This window comes from Megalobrama amblycephala, linkage group LG5 (genome assembly GCF_018812025.1).
Source record: "Megalobrama amblycephala isolate DHTTF-2021 linkage group LG5, ASM1881202v1, whole genome shotgun sequence".
In the NCBI taxonomy this organism is placed as follows: domain Eukaryota; kingdom Metazoa; phylum Chordata; class Actinopteri; order Cypriniformes; family Xenocyprididae; genus Megalobrama; species Megalobrama amblycephala.
Genome location: NC_063048.1, coordinates 27,134,060 through 27,157,000, shown reverse-complemented (window position 1 = coordinate 27,157,000; position 22,941 = coordinate 27,134,060). Strand labels below are relative to the sequence as shown.

Here is a 22,941-nt window from a genome sequence, read left to right as displayed (position 1 = left end):
GTCTGATTTACATGTTAAGTCAATGTAAACGCGCATCTAGGTGTCCTGCGGCGCGAATCAAGCGTCTAGTGCGCGTGAATCGGCTGTTGACGCGCGAATGGCGCGGCGCTAATTGAGCGTCTGACGCCCAAACGCCCGAGTTCAAAAATCTGAACTTTGGCGTAAATTCGCGGCGCGTTAACCAATCAGGGACTCTGCTTTGGTAGTAACGTGTTTATGATGTGATCAGTGGTGGAGACCAGAACAAAGATGTCGTTGTGTGTGGCCACTCTGAGCTCTATGATGTGTCATTATATTTTTATCGAGACAGGAATAAAAAGGACCTTGCCTGGAAGAGAATAAGCGAAGAAATCGGACAATCTGGTTAGTTGTAAAACGTTTTGCATGATTTTAGCCGTTGATACTAGCCCACCTTCTAGCTAGCAAAAGTCGGCCGGCATAACCGAGTTAAATTGCCGTTACAGTGTGAACGCGGCATTAGAATTTGGTCTAATAAGACCTGACTGACAAAATTTCCATCATGAGCACCAAGCTTTAATGTATGCGGAACACATGCATTAACCAGCGAGCCACAACTCCTGGTGAAAAATTCTTTACTTGAAAAAGGTAGTCTTATTAACAATACATCATTCCCACCTGCTTGCTTGACCTTTGCGATTGGGTTCTCTCTGCGTGGCAATGGCTGAGGAAGTGCTGAGAGTGCGTCGAATTCCTTATTTAAAAAAAACAGAAAAAAATGACCAAATATCTGAAAACGACAGTTTCAGATGAAAAAATTAATGTCTAAACTGTCTTCAGTCTTAAAAGATTTGACAGAGGAGAGGGAATCAGATGGCAGACAACCGGAATGGCTCACCTGTGAAGGAATAGTTCATCCGAGACGAGGACAGCTCTGACAGACAGTCCACTGAGCCATGAATCCTGCTAGTTAAAACAAAGTGAATGTTCAGTATTACTTCTTCCACTGCACTTTTACAACTGATGCTCTGCCAGAAAACTGTCAAGACACATTATTTTACCCTTGCGTATACTCTGTAAGCTGTCAAACAACAAATGTATCACCTCAAAATAGTGACAGTCACATGGGTTTATTTTGACAAATGCTTGTCAAAATTGTCACAAACAATTTGACATGTAAATATGTAGCAGAAACAAAATCGCAAACCTTGACATGTTAGGACAGTGGGGGGAAAAAAAAGCAAAATGATTCTCCAATGGACAGGTAAAAACTCTTTGAAATGAATATCTTTGAAGTCAACATGAAATGGTACTCAAAACCCATTTTACTTCCATAATTTGATGCATTTCAGATTGAAATAGTCTATCGAGAAATGACTGGATTGTGAAGTGTGGTCGTTCCATACCAGAATAGAGCCAGACTTAAATATGAGTTTGCAGTCAATTGTTAAAGAACACTCCTTTCCTGAAACACACTGACTTGACTGCCAACAACCCCTTTTGAGGAGGCTTATTTAAGAGGATGTGGAGGCTGAAGGTCAAGCTCAGCATGGAGAACTACTCCAGAAAGTTCACAATCTAAAGTATGACATTTAGATTATTATTATTTTTTTTTTTTTCTACATTTCTTTAAATTAAGTGCCATTATAATAGTCCCAACAAATGTTTCAGGAGCTTTAAAAAAATAGTAATCATAATAATAATAATAATAATAATAATAATAATAATAATAATTATGGACTATACAGTAAATGACTATAAATAAAGTGTTTATTAAGACTCTCAGCATATCAGAATAGTTATGGTTCTTTTTAAATGTACCTTTATTTGCTATTGTTCCTGTAATCAACCAACATTGACAACATTAGAAACGCTGCATTGACTACAATAGTAGCCTAAAACTACAATAACGTTACAATAACTATTTGGCTACAGGTTAACATTATATTCTCTGCTTCATTGACAAGATGACGTGAGCCAAAAAGGAAAAGTTTTTACTTTGTAATAACAGGCACAAATAAATTATGCATATTAAAGACCCGTTCACATCAAGGACGATAACTATAATGCTAAAGTTTTCATTCAATCGTTCTAATTCTTTTAGAATAAAGAAAAAATAATCACACTAATGATACAGAGGAGCGATATTGTTGGAATCACTATGAGAATGATTTTTTTCCATCTGATGAACAAAAATAAACATTGACAGCCAATCAGAATCGACCAGAATTTAAAGAGCTCAAGCATTTAAAGTGGCAGATGACATAATTACAGCATGTGCTAATAATAAACAGAATGTTTATTATTGTGCACGGGTGTTGACGTTTATAGTTATTATAATCTTTATGTTATCATTTTTGGTGTGAAAAATGACAATTGTGACATCATTTATGCTGGGTTCAGACCACACAATATTTTTACGATAGTCACTGTCAGATTATGCGATTTTGACTCCTAAATTCCTGTAGTATCGTAGACTAGAAACGTGTCAAACTACATGTTGCTTCCCGACCTTCTTTAATGATATGCGTATGATGTTTCCTCAAGGAAGCTAAACATTCCATCGTTTCCGGCCAACAGTCATATACATATTCATGTGAGCATTGTGAAGCACTACTGTATGTAAGCATGTTGTGAAGCTTGCGCACGCTTACATCACATGACGTTTTGGTCAACTCATGAATGTGCGCATGATAAGTCGGCCGGAAATGATGGTTTATAGTTTAAAAAGTTTCAAATATTAGTATTATTCTCACACACACCTATTGCTTGACTTCAAAAGACATTGATGAGGTCATTTGGGTTACTATTGTGTTCATTTTGCGTGGTTTTTGAAGAGTCAACTTTGAGGGTTCCATCCACTTGCATTATATGGACTCACAGAGATGAAATGTTTTTTTTTTTTTTTTTTTGTTTTTTTGTCTTTCTTTGTGTTCCACAGAAGAAAGAAAGTCATCTGGGATGGAATGATGGTGATATGATGAGAGATTTTTCATTTTTGGGTGGAGAATCTCTTTAAGACGAGGAAAATGCATCAAGAAATAAATAGTGGCTATTTCAATTTGACTTAAAGAGCCTCTGACAAAATGAAAGAAAGCGGTTGGGATCTCTCTGCCTGCGTGCCTGCGGCTGCCCCGAGGGTTAATTAAGAAGACAGAACGAAAGAAAGCTTCTAGAACAATGTGCTTATCAGTCACTCAGCTTCTTTACAGAAATACAATGAGAAAGAAAGAGAGGAATATGGCATAGGTGAATGGTTCTGAATTAAGAATATATGATTCATGACAGATGGAGAAGATACGAACATTGATCATTTGTTGAATAACCAGCAGGGGAATGAAAGCCGTAAAAGGTACAGAGGGACAAATGGAGGGCAGACTGCTGTCGATGGGAAGGATTAGAATCGTAATAGAAGACTGACAAAAGAAAAGTAAATCGAATACAAAGAAAAAGTGGCTGGATTTTAATCAAAAGAAAGTAGAAAGGAAGTAATTCCTTTGCCAATATCTACTTGTCAAATTAAACAAGCAAAAGTCAAATATAAACTACATTTTATGAAGAAATGTGACTCTTTTTTTTGCATGTAAAACCTGCCACCGCAATGCTAGGTTGGGTGGCTGCCAGGGCATTTCTATGCGGTTGCTAAAGTATTGTGAGCGGTTCTTAGCATGATATGTGGTTACTAGGGTGTTGTGGGTGGTTGTTAGGTTGTTAGGTGATTCCTAAATGGCCTATGTGAAAAGAGCCCACGTTCTGACCCATCCTTCAAATAGTATTGAATTTTTCGCAAATGTTATTGTCTGTTGTTATAGTCTAATTGCGAAAAAGTATGCTAACAATATCCAGAAAATTTATCTGTGATACCAGTGTTGCTAGTAAATGTCTTTCAATGATGAGTGCAGGGCAGTTAATTTTTTGTGGGGGCCATTACGTCCCTCATGCAGAAATGACTTACAAATGTCGATGCACAATCTTATTAATGCTGCTGTACAGAAAGGTCGAAATCTCTATCCAACAATCAAAGACACAGTCGGCTAGAAATAATCATGCTAAAAGTCAGCAAGACCCGAGAAATAAGACTCAGTTAAGATGCGGTTATGGCTGCAAATTCTCCATGGTACACTTGCCTCTGAACTCGTGAGGGTGGGGCGAAGACTCCGTGTTTAGGAGGACAGCTGAAGTATCGTACTCCTCCAACTGATCCGTCATTCTTTCCGCTCGGCTTGTCCAACTCAATCCCCAACCAAAATCCTGTCAGGGACACAAACACAAACACACTGTGTATAAGCACACACATTTTGAGAAATGTAGCGATTCGCTCGCCGACCTGAGCTTGGTAAACAATCTCCAATCTGTCATCTCTCAGTACAGCTCGAGCCTAAACAAACGAATACCAAATCCTGTGATTTGAGTAAATCCAGTTATTCCTTCCAAAAGCTTTGTAATGCTTTGTAATGGAAGGACAAACAAACAGTTGCTTTTTAGTAAACAAAGCACAGGGTGAGCGTTATTCTATGAATGTATGAATAGCAGATGAAAAGGGCGCATTGAGAGGAAGATGGATTTCACCTTAGGGCACCCCAACAATAAAATGGCACAGATAAGATCCATGTTATTTCTCTATAAAAAAAACAAAAAACACACACACACAAAAAATAAACACGAATATAAAGTCATTACTGTCTGGTTGAAATGAGGGCACTTAAGTTCTTTTCCAGCAGCAAACATTAAGACAGCTGCTTACTTAGAGCAAATTAGCAAATCCAATGTTCTGGAGGCTAGACGTCATTCAACAAGTCCAAATCCTTTATAAGGGACTATCGACCCCTGGCATGTGTTGGAAAAGTTATCAAGCTTCACGCTACATGTGTTTCATTATATGTAATGATGGTCACACTTAGTAGGGGTCGGAAGTGCTTGCGCAGCGATAGCTCTCATTCTGTCTGAAATATAATTTATTTGTGATAATATAATATGGTAATAAGATATTAGTTTTCTATTTAAAGCTGGGCACTTCAAGTTTTTTCATAGCCTCCTTGTGTCGAAAAAATTCAAGTATGATCCCCACAAAAACGCATACATTTTCTGTTCTGTTGGATAAAATAAGTAAATTGTGTCACTGTCAGGCAGAATATATATATAGTGCTAAGTGTAAATGAGTACACCCCCTTTAAAAAGTAACATTTTAAACAAAATCTCAATGAACACAAAAAACAATTACCAAAATGATGACAGGACTAAGTTTTATATAACATCTTTTTAACTTATAACATGAAAGTAAGGTTAATAATTTAACTTAGAGAACAACATTTTCAGGTTTATTCAAATTAGGGTGATGCAAAAATGAGTACACCCTACTAAAAGACTCTGGAGCAAAGCTAAATTTTAGACTACAAATGTCTAATTTAACAAGAATTCAACTCAGGTGAGTCTAATTATTCATTACACAAGTGTCCAGTAGACAGTTGACTATAAAAGGGTGTTAAAACCCCTTCCCATTTCATGCGGTCAGCAATGGCACCACATGGAAGAGAAATGTCACAAGACCTGAGAAAGAAAATAATTTCTTTACACCAGAAAGGTGAAGGCTACATGAAGATCAGCAAAGCTTTACTTATCAGTCAGAATACTGTAACAAAAGTGGTACAAAAATGTTAAAAAGATGGAACTGCAACCATCTCACAGAGACGTCCAGGTCATCTATGGAAGTTAACACTTCGACAGGAGCGTCTTCTGATGAGAAGGGCTGAAGAAAATCGGCATGCAAGTTCACTGCAGAAGTAGAAAGCCAAACTGGGGTGACTATTTCCCGTGACACAATACGGCGTACGCTGCAGAGGAATGACATGCATGGGTGCCGTCCATGAAAGAAGCCTTTCCTAAAATCTAAGCACAAAAAAGCCCGCCTAGAGTTTGACAGGGCCCATGCTGACAAAGATGAAGACTACTGGGACTCTATGCTCTGGAGTGATGAGACCAAGATAAATGTTTTTGGAACTGATTCAAAACTGTATTGCATCACAAAGGTGAGGAATACAAAGAAAAATGCATGGCGCCTACAGTGAAACATGGTGGTGGCAGTGTCCTTATTTGGGGCTGCATGAGTGCTGCTGGAGTCAGGGAGCTGCATTTCATTGATGGCATCATGAATTCACACATGTACTGCTCTTTACTGAAAGAGAAGATGCTACCATCACCCAGTGCCCTTGGTCGTCGTGCACTTTTCCAACATGACAATGATCCTAAACACACATCTAAGGCCACTGTTGGATTTCTGAAGAAGAACAGGGTGAAAGTGATTCAGTGGCTCCTGATCGGAACCCAATCGAACACCTATGGGGAATTCTGAAGAGACAAGTTGAGCATCACTCTCCATCCAGCATCCAGTCTCTAAAAGAGGTCATTCTTGAAGAATGGAAAAAGATAGATGTTGCAAAATGTCACCAACTTGTTCATTCCATTTCTAGAAGACTTGGTGCTGTCATTACAAATAATGGAGGCCAAACAAAGTACTAGATGTAGTAGTTTTTGTTGTGGGGTGTACTCATTTTTGCATCACCCTAATTTGAGTAAAACTGAAGAATGTGAAGAATCTAAGTTATATTATTAACCTTACTTTCATGTTATAAGTTAAACAGATGTTATATTAAACTTAGTCTTGTCAACATTCAGGAAATGTTACTTTTCAAAGGGGGTGTACTCATTTACGCTGAGCACATATGTAATCAAATCCTGATTGCCTCTGCTAGAAATCTTGTCATGGGCCATGGCTGGATTTTCCATCAGTACAATGATCCAAAGCATCAAAATCAAGACAAAAATGGGTGGACCTGGGAATTTGAAGGACCTGGAGAGATTCTGTATGGTGAAATGGTCTCTGATGTCTTGTCAGGTGTTCTCCAACCTCATCAGAAATTAAAGAAGACTCAGAGCTGTTATCTTGGCAAAAGGAGGTTGCAAAAAGTATTGAATAAAAGGGTGACATTAATTGCGGCCAATGTGTATTGGAGAAAAAAAAATATTTATTGCATAAAGAGATTATATCCCCATTTTTAATTCTTTTGTTGCAATGAAAGGTTATATTTTTGTGAATTCTTTGAATGAAAAGGATTAATGCAGATTTATTTTCACAGGCTTCTTTATTTACCAAGAGTGCCAATAATTCTCATGAGGAATGCATAATGTATTTTATTATAAGCTGTCCCTGTATTATATGCTGTGCATTTGCCAATATAATATGTGCTGTAGTACGCTATCCCAGATTTCTCTCCAAATCCGTTTTTAGCTTTTCCAATTGATTTTGATGAAACTACTGTGCTGCCTGCTACATGAAAGTGCTCTCCACACAAACCACAGAGCTGAGTTCAACAGCACTCAGTGGTCATTAATTAGTGGACTAGAGCGAGAGTTTTTAGGCTTTTTATGGCAATAGTTTAGCTACTCTTTTTTTGTTTTTCCAAATCATGAACCAGCAGCATTCAGACACAAATATTCAATCACATTATATAAAATAAAATTTATTTAATGAACAAATCTTCAAATATATATAACACACAAGCCACAACACAAGCCGATACAGTGATACTACCAGCTCATGTGCACAATGGCACATTGGCTTATTCAATAAAATACAAATCGATGAAAATCGGTCCTTTAAAGAATGAATGGTATTGAGTTGTTCTCCCTGGTTCAAGTATTAAACTCATGTGTCTCAATTGTTCATTTTCCACAGTGCTCATAAAGTGATAATGTACCATTGAGGAACCACTGAACCTGAATATTGATTTTATTTGTTCAACATACAACTGCGTCAGCATTCATAATCATGGACAATAGCCAATAAATTTTGTTCTCAGTTCACCAATCTGCATGAATCTTTTCTCCATCCAGACCTTAAAGCACTTTGACTGAATACTTGTGAAAACTCCTGACTTTAATAATAAAGAGGGTCACACTTTATTTTAAGGTACACTTGTTACTGTGTAATTATGCACTGAGAAATATTAATTAACAACATGTACTTAGAGCCCGAGCACTGATGGTGTGAGGACCCTATTGGAATTGCTCAGTCAATTATTCTTCTTCTCCCAAATAAATTGCATTTTTAGGGCCTAAACATGCTCGAAAACTCATGAAACTTTGCACACGCGTCAAAAGTGGTGAAAATTTACATCTGATATGGGTTTCAGAATTAGGTGTGGCAAAATGGCTTGACAGCACCACCTACAAAATTTAAATTAAGTGGCCTTCGCGCTACATTGCACGCACAGTTATGAAATTCTGTAGACACGTGTAACAGCCCTATACTACAAAAAAGCCACTGGGTGCAAAATCTGAAAACCCAACAGGAAGTGAGATATTTTGAATTTTCTCTGCAAAATTTGTGCAATTTTTGCCATTTCCAGACATACTTACTCCTCCTAGAGCTTTAATCAGATCAACATCATATTTGGTCAGTCTAATCTTAAGGCCTTTGCGACATTAAATTGCAAAGATCTTGAGTTTTCGCTGAAGGGCATGTCCGTGGCAGCCTCACAAAGTTTGATGTTTCGCCATTAAACAGGAAGTTGTTGTTACTCGGCTATACAATGTCAGATCTGCCCCAAACTTCACATGTTTGATAACAGTCCTGGCCTGAAGACATATACATGGCAATATTCAGTTACAGTCATAGCGCCACCTGTGGGCAACAGGAAATGGCATGTTTTACACTGTGATTAACTCCTCATAGAGATTTAATCAGATCAACATCATATTTGGTCAGTCTAATCTTAAGACCTTAGCGATGTTAAATTGCGAAAATCATGAGTTTTCGTTGAACGGCGTGTCCGTGGCGAACTGACAAAGTCTCATGTTTCGCCATGAAAGAGGAAGCTGTTGTATTTCAGGCATACAATGTCCGATCTGCCCCAAACTTCACATGTGTGAGAAGAGTCCTGGCCTAAAGACATCTGTATGCCAATATTCAGTCATAGTGCCACCTGCTGGCAACAGAAAATGGCATGCTTTACACTGTAATTCACTCCCAAGAACACATTTCCATATGCCACGAAGTACCAAACATACTAGAAACACGTTAAATCATGCAACACTTGGCTAAGTGTAATGCTAAGTGTAATAACTCAGGCATACAATGTCCGATCTGCTCCAAATGTCACATGTTGGATAATATTCCTGTTCTGAAGACATCTACGTGGCAATTTTCAGTTACAGTCAAAGCGCCACCTGTTGGCAGCAGGAAGTGTGGCACTTTGATGTGAGGGCCCTTTCATTACTGCTTGCAGCTTTGATTACTGTTATTACTATGTGCAAAAATATTAGACGTGCAACAGGGACACTAAAAATAAAGTGAACATTTTTGCTTTTCATTTTAACACGCTACTTGCATTTAAAAATGCTACAATCTAATTATTACTTTTGTTTGACACCTCTTAAGTTGTTTTCATTCGTATAATCCGAGCCCCAAAAGACTTTTGGAACACAATGAGTGTCCTTGAAATTCTGTAAAATATCCATTGTACTGCAGTAAATACAGTGACTAACTTCACAGTGCTGAAGAACTGCTGAACATACCTGCGTACCAGTTCCATTAAGTGAATAACCTAGCTGAGTAGCAGACATAAAGTCCTTGCAGAATGACAGGTAAAGTGTGCGTTAAGGGAATTTGAGTGGCTGGCCTTTTACTCATTTATTAAATTTTTCTCTCTCCATTGTGTGATATTATACATTTTGGAACATTTATGCTGCTACTGAAATATGGCTTTAATTCATACAGAGGTTATAAAAAGGAGAGAGATCCAAGTACATTGGCAAAGGAATATCTTTGAATATCTATAAATGTGCAATTAACCCCAACCAATAGTGCACTTTCCTGAGTTATCGTACACTGTAGGAGGTTGTTAGAAAGGCAATAGTGTCATACCTGGAGCAAAACTGGTCATCCCGTAAAACCGGACAATCCCTGTCCTTTGTCCCACCACCAATACACGCTCCCCTAAATGCACCTCTGTGCTCTCATATGCTGTGCTACTGGCTGAAGGGGTCCTGCTGCGAGCAATTCCTGATGGGGAAAAAAGTATCTTAATATGTATTTCAAAACATCTATAATCTTTTATTCTAAATGCACTAATAATATCTAGGGCTGCCACTAATAGTCGACTAAACATTAGTCAACTATTAGTGGCATAATATATGTAACAGTTGACTAAACATTAGTCGACTAGAAGAGATTTAGTAGACAAAAATGTTATTAGTCGGTTAGTCACAGAAAAAAAGGAAGAAAAACAAGTTGTGGCGAAGTCACGCAGTCTATGAGGGACAGATTAATGTTAACGGAGGGTCCGTGTGGTAATTACAGTATATCGGGCAAGAAATATATGGCTTATCATTTGAAACATGGAAGTAACTTTACTTGGCCGCTCGTTCCAACGTTAACCTAGGTAAATGTGCAGTATTATTAGGCGCATATCCAAGTGTTTGTGTGGAGTGTGGAAGCTAAACTATAGCACGCTTACTGCAAGACATGGAGGCGGCAGCTTGAATCTTTTCCTGAAAAACAGCGGAAACGACTTAAAATACTCTGTCATTGACAAGAGTAATACATCATTCGAAACTGTAAAGGGTCTACTTTTATTTGCGTAAACTCACAATAACAACATAACGTTGTGCCTTTGTAAAATAAAGAAAACACACAATATGACCTTTCTGCCTTCTCAGTTTCCGTGAACTGGGGCGCATCACAAAAATGAACTGAAACTCAGCATATAGGCTACTTGCCTCACAGACATGAGAAATATATCTATAGAAAGTTAGAAATGTCAACTTTTAGACAAATCAATTTAAATCAAAAAGACATACTCCCTGCTTATATAAAAGGTGAATTTCTCTCTTAAGGTGTGTTCACTATACTGCAGAGATGGCAAGGCAACATCATCAACTACATCTCTGCAGATGACACTAACACAGAAAACACTAGTTTATTAATAAACAATTAAAATGTCTCTATTTTTTTTAATGACACATTCATAATCATTACTTTTGCCGGTGCTTTATGGCAAGCCTGTATGCATGCACTTGAGCGTGGAATAGGCTATATATTATGTCTACATTAAAGGCTCATTATGGTTTAGTAATCCCTTCAGTATATATTTAAGTCATTTAATTTAAACGTGCAATTAGTCGACTAATCTTAAATGAACGACTCCTAGTCAACAAGAAAATCTTTAGTCGGGGGCAGTCCGTTTTACATATTACATTCAAAACATAGTAGAGAGTAGGGTCATTTGCATCAGTCGTTAACATGTATCATAATTTTCATGCGTCATGTGACCAGAAACTTAGAAAGGTTAATTAGAAAAGTTACAGAAAGGTTACAGATACTTATACAAGTTATAAACATTGTTATGCTAAATACCTTGTACATGGCAGTTACAGGGTTATTTCACCCAAAAATACTTGTTCCAAAACCATAAACACAAATAAAGATGTTTTTAATGAAATCCGAGAGCTTTCTGTCATCCATTGACAGCCTACGCAGCTACCACTTTCAAGCCCCATAAAGGTAAAGACATGTAGTAATCTATGTGACTCCAGTGGTTTAGCCTCAATTTTATGAAGCAACGTGAGTGGTTTGGTTTGAGCACACGCATACGTGTTGTGTTGATGAAAAAGAAGACGTTGTGTGATATATATATATATATATATATATATATATATATATATATATATATATATATATATATATATATATATATATATATATATATATATATATATATATATATATATATATATATATATAGCAACTTTAAACATCATTAGACCTCATGGCTAGTTTATGGATATCTTTATACGATGCGAATAATGCACAGCAAAATAAGGCTGCAAATAATAATAATAATGCAGTAATAGGTTTTTTTTTTTCTTAAATTTTTTAATAAACAATTAATGTATGTTCATATATTTGCTGTGGGATTAGTCTTTGCCCTTGTGGATGATGCAAGACTGTGTTTGGAACCTGATCCCACATTAGGGTTGATTTTGTCATAATGATGGGGCGTATTACTATTTAAAAATACATATTCAAGGCTAATTATTGTTGATGGTCAAAAGTAGAGTTTGCAGCAAAAACGTACCAGAGTGTGGTGTGGTGGTGAGGGAACGGGAGGGGGGAGGTGTGGATCTGGTGCTTGGAGGAGTTCGTTCCTGCCATGGGCGCAGCGGTGGCCTTTGTCGTGGTAGTGGTCTTGGTGGTCGTCTGGAAGCTTGTCTGGAGTCCAAAGAAGAAGAGGAGGTGGAACAACTGCGTGAAAGAAGACCTGTGCAGACAGAAAAGACAGACAGATCAGAGATGAGAAAGAACAAAGTGGAACTTTAACAAAGCAAGCCGGAATGGGATCCAAGATATAAGACAGATTTAAAAGATGAAGAAGGTTAGCACAATTGCAGCATTTTAAAGATGGATTACACTTTTGGAGAAAAAAAGAAAATGCATGACAAAGAAGCTCATACAGAAGTCACTTTCAAACCAGTCAGCTTTCTGCTGGTCAATGCAGAGAATTCACATGATCAGGTTGAAAAAATTGTGTGGATGCCCATTGTAATGACTGAAAATTTGCAGAACAAAGGAAATTTGGGCACACCTTAAGACAATTTGTTTTCGAAGTCATATAGCAAGAATTCAGAGGCACATTTTGATTCTAACCAATACTCATATTGTAAACTTATTACAAACCCATTGTCGCACCACATAGCGAAGGATGGATGTGCCTGCGATTGGGATTTCCTATCAATCAATTTGCAGCATTACAGCTGCATACTCTAGTCTCTCAGAACTAAACATTTCTTAAAGCTGCCACTGATTCTGGAAAGAAAAGTGCACTGAAATTGCAGTAAAATGCATTCAAAGTGAGTTTGATTTTGAGTTTGATGTTCACGATATCATGGAGACATCTGTTTTGTCACACATTACATGGAATTAAGTCATACAGAACAAGAAAATTGCTCCCAGATACCATTAACCTCTCCTTCTTTCCTAGACACAGTATCTCATGCAAGGGAGATCACGTGTACCCCACTCCGATTGGTATTCGCAATGTAGTGTTACTTCTCATTTACATAAAGTTAAATTTTAACACACCCACAACGCACTTCCAACGGTAGCTGTCACTTGTGTGACCTAATATTGTAAGCTCTCAATGAAAGTAACTCACTTTTGGTCGATTTGACACTGCAAATTGCTGTCAATGTGAATGTCCCTTGATGAGACAAATGTTAAAAGTTCATTACACTGCAATTCATAATTTCAGGAGAAGCATCACATAAATTAGTACAAGATTTAATCCAACTAAGCTTTATAAATGCCATTTTAAATGGTCAAACTAATTAAATAATTAAGCAGTGATTAAATGGTAAAAACAGGTGAGTAAAACCTTTTTTTCCACAGAAAAAAAAGGAATATAAAAACTGAAAAGGCAAGTATCTGACACAGAAATTGAGGCCTGCCATCATCTAAAGGTCACGTGACATGTTATGAGAACGCTGCTGAACAACATGCTTCCCAGTTGACTGGGTGAATTTCAAACGATTTATTCTGGCTGAATGACAAAACTTCAAATGCTCTTGGAAAAATAACAGAAAATAATATTTCTATTTCTATATATAGGAAGAGTGGGCATAATAACAGTATGTTTAGTCACAGAATTTTTGGCAAATCATCACCTCATTGTTGGTCTACATATGTGTTTATATAATAATAATAATCATTCAAAGGTAGCTGCTGATATGATGTCTCTAGATAAGCCTTGAATCCCTTTTCCAGGGGATTTTGTCTTCTATTTTATCATCTGCCAGAAGAAAATCATGAGCTTGATTGGCTTCCTCAACAAGAAGCATGATCTGATTTGAGTAATAAATCCATGTCCACAGCTCAAATGGTGCAGGACGAGATTCATGCCAAAGTTTAATACATACTATAGTAGGGGTGTAAGAAAATATCGATACACGTGAATATTGCAATATTATGTTTGGCGATACTGTATCGATTCTCAAAAACACTGTAAAGAAATACTAGACTGGGTAAACCCAGCCTGATCTGCCGGCGATTTGATTTCGCCCGGCAACTCAGTCTGGAAACCCGTCCATTCATTTCTACTGCTTCTGTTACACTTTTGCGGGAACCAATCACAGACTGGCTTATCCACCTTGCTCGCTATTGGCGGGTATAATACGATGACAATAGAGAAGCGACGGCAAGCACGACCATCAATCCAATTCCTTTTAACCTCTCGACGATGCTGAATGACTTCTTTAGTTTAGCAAACAAATTGCTCGAGTGGGTGTAAATACCACTCACTTTCATATTTTTTTTTTTTGCACAACCTGCAAAAATCGCTCGATTCCACTGCTGCTTCTGCAAACCGCTGATCAATGCTACAAACCAATACAAACTAAACCTGTCTGGAGTTTTTGCGTCGCTCTGCAAAGTACGTCACCCGGATCGGTTGAAGGACTATCCAATTGTGCGAATAATGCTCGTTGATCACGCCTCTTGTGCAGTAGAAAATACATACAGACTCCCCAGACCAATGTTCAATTTTAAATTGAGCTTGGTCTGGTGATAGCCAGACAAAAGAAATACTGCAATATATCGCCTTTCTTACAGTATCGCAATATATCACAATATATCGTATCGTAACCCCTGTATCGTAATACGTATCGTATCGCCAGATTCTTGGCAATACACAGCCCTATACTATAGGGTAAGAGGTTTGTTTATATTTGTTGCACTTACAGTAAATGCTAATAAAACAAAAAATGACCAATAATATACCAGAACATTGATCAAAGTCACTTTATTTAATTATTTTAGCATTCCAGCCCTTTAAATGTAGTCTTTGAAGCCTGTCTGAGTTCCAGCCAAATGTTAATCTTGTGGAACCATGGAAAAGTGCCCAAGCCTTGGCACAGCACCACAGACATCTAACAAGACCTAAAAACTTTATCTACTGCACTTAAAGGACCAAGAAATAGGCCACATGAGAGAAGCAGCTTTAACCTCCTAGCTCTTGGAAAGCAGTTTGGAATGAGGGCTCTCATTAAGCCATCATATTCACAGACCCTCATGGGCTAAAGAGTTCATTAATGAAACAAGTTTAGAGGCTAATTGATAAGTGAGAGCCAAGAATTTTGGAATAGACAGACAATCTGGTGTTAAAATACCAAGTCCAAAATCTATCTTTTTATTTTATTTTTTTTTTTACTGTTCTTGGAGGTAGAGAGTAAAGCAAGCACGGGCAATATAGTGTTGAAAATGACAAAAAGCCTTCGCTCCTTTTCTGGTTGTCAAACATTAGCAAACCTAACAGTCCATAGTTAAAGGTACAATAAGCTATTTCCGAGAAAAACTGTTGATCGGACCGAGCACTAGGCCTGGGTATCGACACAATTTTCACAATTCGATTCGATTACTATTCACATGCTTTCGATTCGATTCGATATCGATTATTTTGGATGTAGTATTTCAGTTACAGTACATGGCAAATTTTCTAGAGGAAAAAAATCTCTCAACTAATGCTGTAAACTACAGCATTTCAGCAAAGACAGTTGGTAATAATATTGAAGGTTAAATTAAATTATTTTTATACAAACACTTGAATTACACTCAATGATGTTTTTATTGTAAATACATTTTAGAATTACATAATCATATTTCTACTCCAATTCGTTTTTTTGAAATTTAAACATTTAAATCGGGGCTGTCATAACTGATTTATTCAAACATGCATTAAACATTGAAGAACATTAAAAATTATAATGAATATGTAACCGTGCATAGCTATATTTATCAGAATGTTGCTTTCTAGAGTTCATTTTTTCTAGCTGACTAATGAGTTTATGGTCACTGAATATGTTTTTCTGAAGTAAATGTGACATTATGTGACATTGTTTACAAGCTGTTTTACTGACGTCTTTCCAAGGTTGAAACACTGATTGAGCTATTACACAAGACATGATACGGATTTCGGTAAGTTGTACTGTATATTTTAACATTGCGATTTATTGGATGGGAGGCGCTACATATTCTGCTCATTCATCAACTGAAAACAGACTAGACTAATAGATTCTTGGGATTTAAGAATCGATATCGGTTCGTAAAAATGAGAATAGATTAAAATCGAGCAATCATTATTTTTTACCCAGCCCTACCGAGCACCACAACACAATTGTAGCCAATCAGCAGTAGGGGGTGTGTCAACTCATGATGGGGGAGGAGAGAGAGTGAGCAAGAGGGATATTTGAATTGAAGAAAGACTGGCTGAGAGACATTACAAAAGAGAAAAGGTCAGAGGAATATCACTGGGAAAAGAAGGGTTATGATCAGGCAAGACCTTTAGGATGCCGAGGTTGTGTTGCTTTTGCTCCAAACGCGAGTAAAACTGGTTTTGTTAAGCTTCACAGAACCAAGATTGTTATAATGTTAGCTATAGTAACAAGACAGTTTTGAGTGTCATTGTTTGTCTGGAGCTGGTGTGCTGCTGGAGACTAACAATACAATCTTGCTTGTATATAATCCTGTGTACCATATGTTCAATGTTTGTTCTTTGTTGTTCATTCGTCATCTTCTCTTTATTTTTCGCAAAGCAATGTAGTGATCAGCAGGCAGACATGAGGGAAGACTCCCCTCATCACCTCATCTGCCATGATGAAAAGCACAGGACTCCAAAACTCACACATCCAAGATAAGCAAACAAGGAAATAGATAGGCTAGCAGATTAGCCCATCATGACAATCACCCTGACCATTTGTGCAAAGGAAGAATGATGACAATAGCATGCCATTAAGCAGGCTAATCCTATCACAATTTTCCCCATTGTTCACCCAAGTCTCTCAGTCCTGAGATCAAAGTGTGAACTAACTTCCACTCAATGACACACAGTGGACAAAATGGAGCAAATCATCTCCATTTCTATTAACAGAACTCTGTTTACTTAATGAGTGTGGTTTGTGTACATGCAAAATATACAAACTTACCTATTAAAAGGAACACTCCACTTTTTTTGAAAACAAAAATAACCAAAGAGTTTCTATATTTTTCCTATTTAAAACTTGACTCTTCTGTAGTTACATCATGTACTAAGACCGATGAAAAATGAAAAGTTGTGATTTTCTAGGCCGATATGGCTAGAAACTATACTCTCATTCCAGTGTAATAATCAAGGAACTTTGCTGCCATACCATGAGCAGCAATAATGCGTAATATCACTGCGCCTGCTGCAACCATGGTACGGCAGCAATTAAAGGTGCAGGGAGTATAGTTCCTAGCCAGTATAGCAATTAAAGGAATGAGAGTATAGTTCCTAGCCATATCAGCCTAGAAAATCGCAACTTAATTTTCCGTCGGTCTTAGTACACGATGTAACTACAGAAGAGTCAAGTTTTAAATAGGAAAAATATCAAAACTCTTTGGTCATTTTTGAGCGAGATGCTAACAGTCTAATCAGATTTAATGAACTATGCTAAGCTATGCTAAAAGTGGTACCGCCAGACCTGGAGATTGGCTGAATGGATAAGAAAATGGTAAAACTCAACTGTTTAACTCTAGGAGAGTTGGAAAATTAGCCTATTTTAAAAAAAAATTGGAGTGTTCCTTTAAGGTATACATTAATGCATAGGTAAAAGTTCAATATAACTCAATGATGTTTGGTCTTTATGTTTTCAGCACAATGCCTAGGTTAATCTGAAATTGGTTTGGAAAATGAATTATGCATAGGAAAAACCTGAAGGACACTGTTCTAAACATGAACTTTAAGCTATGCAAATGAACCTCATGCAAGAAGGGGGCCATCCAGTGGCCACCTCTGACAGCATCAGCCAATCAAAACACTAGATCTGAAAGGTGCCAATTTGCATTTCCCTCCTTCTTGGGACAAGTTAAAAGACTTGCTTCTGAGACAGGGAATTGTTCCAGTTTGTCGGGTTACTGCAGTTTCCCGTTCTGGTTCCAGGCTCCAGTTCCTGTTCCAATCCCGGTTCAAGGTTCCGGTCCCAAGATGTGCTAAGCTAAGTCCAACTCCACAGAGTTGTGAAGCTTCTCTCTCCAGACTCTGAAGCTCTAAAGAGAGAAACAAGGAAGTTCTGCAAAAAGAAAATTTGGGGAGTTTGAAAACTGTAACAGAGACAACGATGACAAGCTTAGCCCCCATCTTCAAGATATCTTCTGCACCAACTTCACAATCCTCTCATTAGAAATACTCCAGATCTGCGTGTTCCAGACTGTCTGGATCTACACTGACTTCAGAATCTAAAGATCCTTCCGTCTGCATGTTCCAGAGAATAAGGATCATCTGCACATACATCAGAACCTTCAAGGCTTCTTCTTCTGCATGTTCCAGGAAAAGGACCTTCTCTGTGCTCCGGGAGTTCAATGTTCACAAGTACTTAGTGTTCAAGGCTGTGAAACGGATTTTCAACTCCTTTCTTCCCACTGCAACGCTGCTCAATAAGTGGAAGACGTCACCGCTCGGATTCAGCACGACCAGGCAGACGTAAATCACTTACCAAACCTCTTTCTAGAGACCTTGGCATTAGTGTATATTGTCAGTATATGATTATCTAATTTGCATTAGATTTTGCATAACTGATATGAGTTAATAACAAATAATATCTCGGTTTATTGTTGAAATCAGAATAAGATTTACCTTATTTCTTCTAGAAAAACTATATCTTTCCATAAGATTAACTTGTAACTGCCATAGTAACATCCTACTCATTCACTTGCATTTATTAATCTTTTTGCACTTTATCCAGTTGATAGTTACTCTTGTCTATACTTTTGTTAATAAAATCTATTAATTACACTTGGAATCAGTAATCATCTGACTCAAAATTAATATTAATACAAAATATTAATATTAATATTTAAGACCATAAACCACTAAATTTGTGGTACCCTCGAGTGAGGCTAGTCCAAAATCACTACAGCAATGTTTTGCTTTGCTTCATCTGTGATAAAGTGACATTCATTTTTCTATTGTGCGTTTGTGCATTTTGGGGGCAGAGCAATGAAGTATCAACAGTGTTTCATGCAAAAAGTGCATTATGGCTCTAGATGGCACAAAACCTTGCCGCAGCACTTAACTAAACACCCGCATTTCACAATAAACCCACCCCTCTCTTTATTGCTCCGCCTCCAAAATTCACCCTCCAATCCTAACCACCCTGCTCCGAGTCGGTCTCGAACCCCGGCCCGATCGCTGCTGGCAGGCGAGAGCACAAACAATGACACTAAACACTGCATTCTCTAGCGGTCCTCAGTGTGCAGTGGTTTACCTGCACAACTCTCACTAGCTGACCACTGTTACATGCAATGCGAGAGTGGATGCCTGTTTATCACAGCTGACACGCAACAAAATGCTTCATGAAAAATAAAAGCGCAGATGATGAACGAATGACAAGGAAGCACTTTTGCCACATGCTGGTGTGGAGGGGTCCTCCTCACCACCTCAAACCACTTTTATGATTTATTTTCCCACTGAATGTATTGATCCACCAATGTTCATACATATATTTTCCCTGCAATCAAACACTATGGGCTCTTTTATGTGAACCTGACTGAGACTAATGTTCTACATCTACAAAACTGACCATGGGCACAAATGGTTAAAAGTAAGGAAATATGTCTGTTTGCAGATGCTACTTGATATAGTCTTAGCTTGTGCAATTACATTTTGAGTCAGTGTATACAAATACTGTACTTTGAATTTGAGGCCAAAGTTGTTCATAATTGTATGAAGCATGTAAAACAGGGAATGTACATCATGTTCAACACCACAAAAACAAAAGCATCAGAATCATTAGTACCGTACACAAGGCCCACTCAAAGAAGCAGCATCCACTGGAGTGTTACGACATACAGTCCCCAAGGACCCCTTAAAATGCTAATATATGCACAGTGAGCACACCAAAACAACCAAGATGGTGTCATCCCTGACCTTTACAGACATTATTAAGACAAAACAGTTCAATATTAACACTGGAATAATTTTGCATACACAGACAGATATTATTAAAGCAGAGGAAACACTGTAGATCATGTTGAATCTGTACTTGACTAGAAGTCTTGCTGGCGGTCTACAAGTAAGATATTAAATATCTCGGTAACTATAAAGATTCGATTAGAAGTGCGATCGGAATTTTGGTGGAATTGAGATCACTTTTCCCGCTTAATGTTCCCGCTATTTTTTCTGCTTAGGCCTACGTCGAAAAAAAAAAAAACATTACAAAACTGTCATTATTTTTGAATCACTTAGATTTAGATACCACACATATAGCCTATAGAATAATAATAATAATAATAATAATAATAAAAAAATAATAGGCCTATATAGTCTTAAGTATGGTGTCAAATGACAGTTTTCACTACGCAGACGATTTTCAAAAGATTGTTGCATGAAATGTAGCCTACCTATACATTACATATTTAACAGATGCTTATAAATAAACAAATAAATACATAGAAAGTATTAAAAGTCGACAACCATTGTATAATTCATGCATTTAAAGAATAGGGGTTTTAAAATAAAGATATTGTGTGCTACAGTGATTTTACCATGGGTAAGGACTGTTCTTACACAAAGTGGAGTACCTAAAAAGCCTTTAAAGTGATAGTTCACCCAAAAATGAAAATTCTGTCATCATTTTAGAAAAGCAACAAGTCGTTTAAGAGATATAACCAAGCAGATCTCGCCCCCCATTGACTACCATAGGAAAAAAAAAAAAAAAAAAAAAAAAAAAACTATGGTAGTCAATGGGAGGTGAGATGTGCTTGGTTACAAACATTTTTCCAAATATCCTCCTTTGTGTACAGCTGAACAAAGAAATTTATACAGGTTTGGAACAGCTTGAGGGGGAGTAAATGATGACAGAATTTTCATTTTTGGGTGAACTATCCCTTTAACTGTGGTAATATCTCTGAAACAACGTATTGCTTTTCTAAATTGGCAAAAGAAATATGATTAATGGCATATTAATGTTTAATGAATTACCAGAATTAAGATGTAAGATTGAAATAAGCAATATCACATAAAAAAAAAAAAATAAAATAAAATAAAATAAAATAAAATAAAATAAAATAAAATAAAATAAAATAAAATAAAATAAAATAAAATAAAATAAAATAAAATAAAATAAAATAAAATAAAATAAAATAAAATAGGGGACAGAATTTTTTTCCTAACGAAACGTATATAAAAGTTTGTTCTTGTCAATCTATGTTTTGCTTTAAAATCAGCTCATCTAATCTGATTTTAGAGTCGTAGATTGAAGCACTAAAGGTGAATATGAAAAGAATGAAGTATGACTGAGATTTGTTTTGGAACATTAAACATGCAGACAGTGAAATACTTTGTTTCCATTATGTTCTCAGACTCGCAGGAACACATTTAGAACATATTTATTCTCAACAAATACATGCTGCATATGTCAATATAACTGATGTTCACTTTGAAAAGTCCTAATTAACTTTGACAATCTGAATCTTGAGGACAAGCAATTTCGGCACCATTAAAACATAAAGCTTGCATAAATTGTACATTGTGCTGTGCTAAACAAAATAAGCACTAAAGAAGCAGCAAAATGCAAATTAATTATAAAAGAGTCCATGAAATTTGGTTTAGCCAATTTAAATGTGGTACGTGGAGTGTTTTAAAGATGTTCAAAATGAGAGTAAAACATTCACAGCACATCTTATGAAAGTCATTCTTATGCAGCCCACCCAAAACATTTATGGCCCACCCTAAAGCAAAACCATTAAACCCGCGCTAGACTCATCATCTGTCTTTATGGATCACATTCCTCAAAGAAATAGCCTTTTATCATACTGAAATCAACAAAACATCATTTCAACCAAATATAAAAATGTTTTCTCTGTTTGCAAATTATGTGGTTGAATTTTTAGAGAGACTTTCACGTGGACTGATTTTTCATTTTTGAGTAAACCAATTTTAAATCATTTTCAACTAAAATATTTACAGTACAATCATGGAATACATTTTTATTACATGATTGTACCAGGTCAAAAAAAATATGATCATATAACACCAATTTTATCATCTCTACACTGGTTACCTATTAAGTTCCATATCGATTATAAAGTATTGCTACTGACCTATAAGGCTCTAAATGGTTTAGCTCCTGTGTACTTAACCAATCTTCTATCGCCCTACAATCCTTCACGCTCTTTAAGATCACAAAACTCTGGACTTCTGGTAGTACCTAGGATATCTAAGTCCACTAAAGGAGGGAGAGCGTTTTCACATTTGGCTCCGAAACTCTGGAATAGCCTTCCTGATAATGTTCGGGGCTCAGACTCGCTCACCCAGTTTAAATCTAGATTAAAGACGCATCTCTTTAGCCAAGCATTCACATAATGCATCTCATATCAGATAAATTGCACATGACTATCTTTGCTTAATGTTATGAACAGCAGCTACGCTAATTTGCTTTTCTGTTTTACTAGAGAGTGCATCAGCTTCAGTTTGGATCCAGCCTCTTAAGAAGACCTCAGATGACAAACATCTTTGAAGAGACGGCGCCAACTCCTGTGAGGACTTCAGATGATGCAATATCTGGATCAACATGCACATTCCCAAATTTCTATATATCCTAATTATTGTTAATATGTAATTCATTATTTCCAGGAGCTCAATGCTTCTACCTTTAATTAAACTGCTAACAGTGATTGTAAATTAAATTGCCTAAATTATTACATTATTAGCTAACTGCATTCTCTAAATTGTAATGTTGACATGCATTTTCTGTAAAGCTGCTTTAAAGGTGCCATTGAATGAAAAATTTAATTTACCTGGGCATAGTTGAATAACAAGAGTTCAGTACATGGAAATGACATACAGTGAGTCTCAAACTCCATTGTTTCCTCCTTCTTGTGTAAATCTCATTTGTTTAAAAGACCTCAGAGGAACAGGC

The 22,941-nt window shown here is 36.9% G+C and overlaps 1 protein-coding gene across 4 annotated transcripts in view; it reads right to left on the bottom strand.

Moving 5' to 3' along the window:
* zgc:103755 (uncharacterized protein LOC449988 homolog) overlaps positions 1-22,941 on the bottom strand; it is a 52,482-nt gene that overhangs the window by 3,171 nt on the left and 26,370 nt on the right. Inside the window, exons 10-14 of one of the 4 annotated variants that reach the window (XM_048191588.1) lie at positions 12,093-12,275; positions 9,881-10,018; positions 4,086-4,209; positions 857-924; positions 637-712 (exon numbers count right to left, since the gene is read on the bottom strand). In XM_048191588.1, coding sequence (XP_048047545.1) covers positions 637-712; positions 857-924; positions 4,086-4,209; positions 9,881-10,018; positions 12,093-12,275 — 589 coding nt within the window. The remainder of the gene's footprint in view (positions 1-636; positions 713-856; positions 925-4,085; positions 4,210-9,880; positions 10,019-12,092; positions 12,276-22,941) is intronic. The other 3 variants (XM_048191589.1, XM_048191590.1, XM_048191591.1) reach the window with 3 other exon arrangements.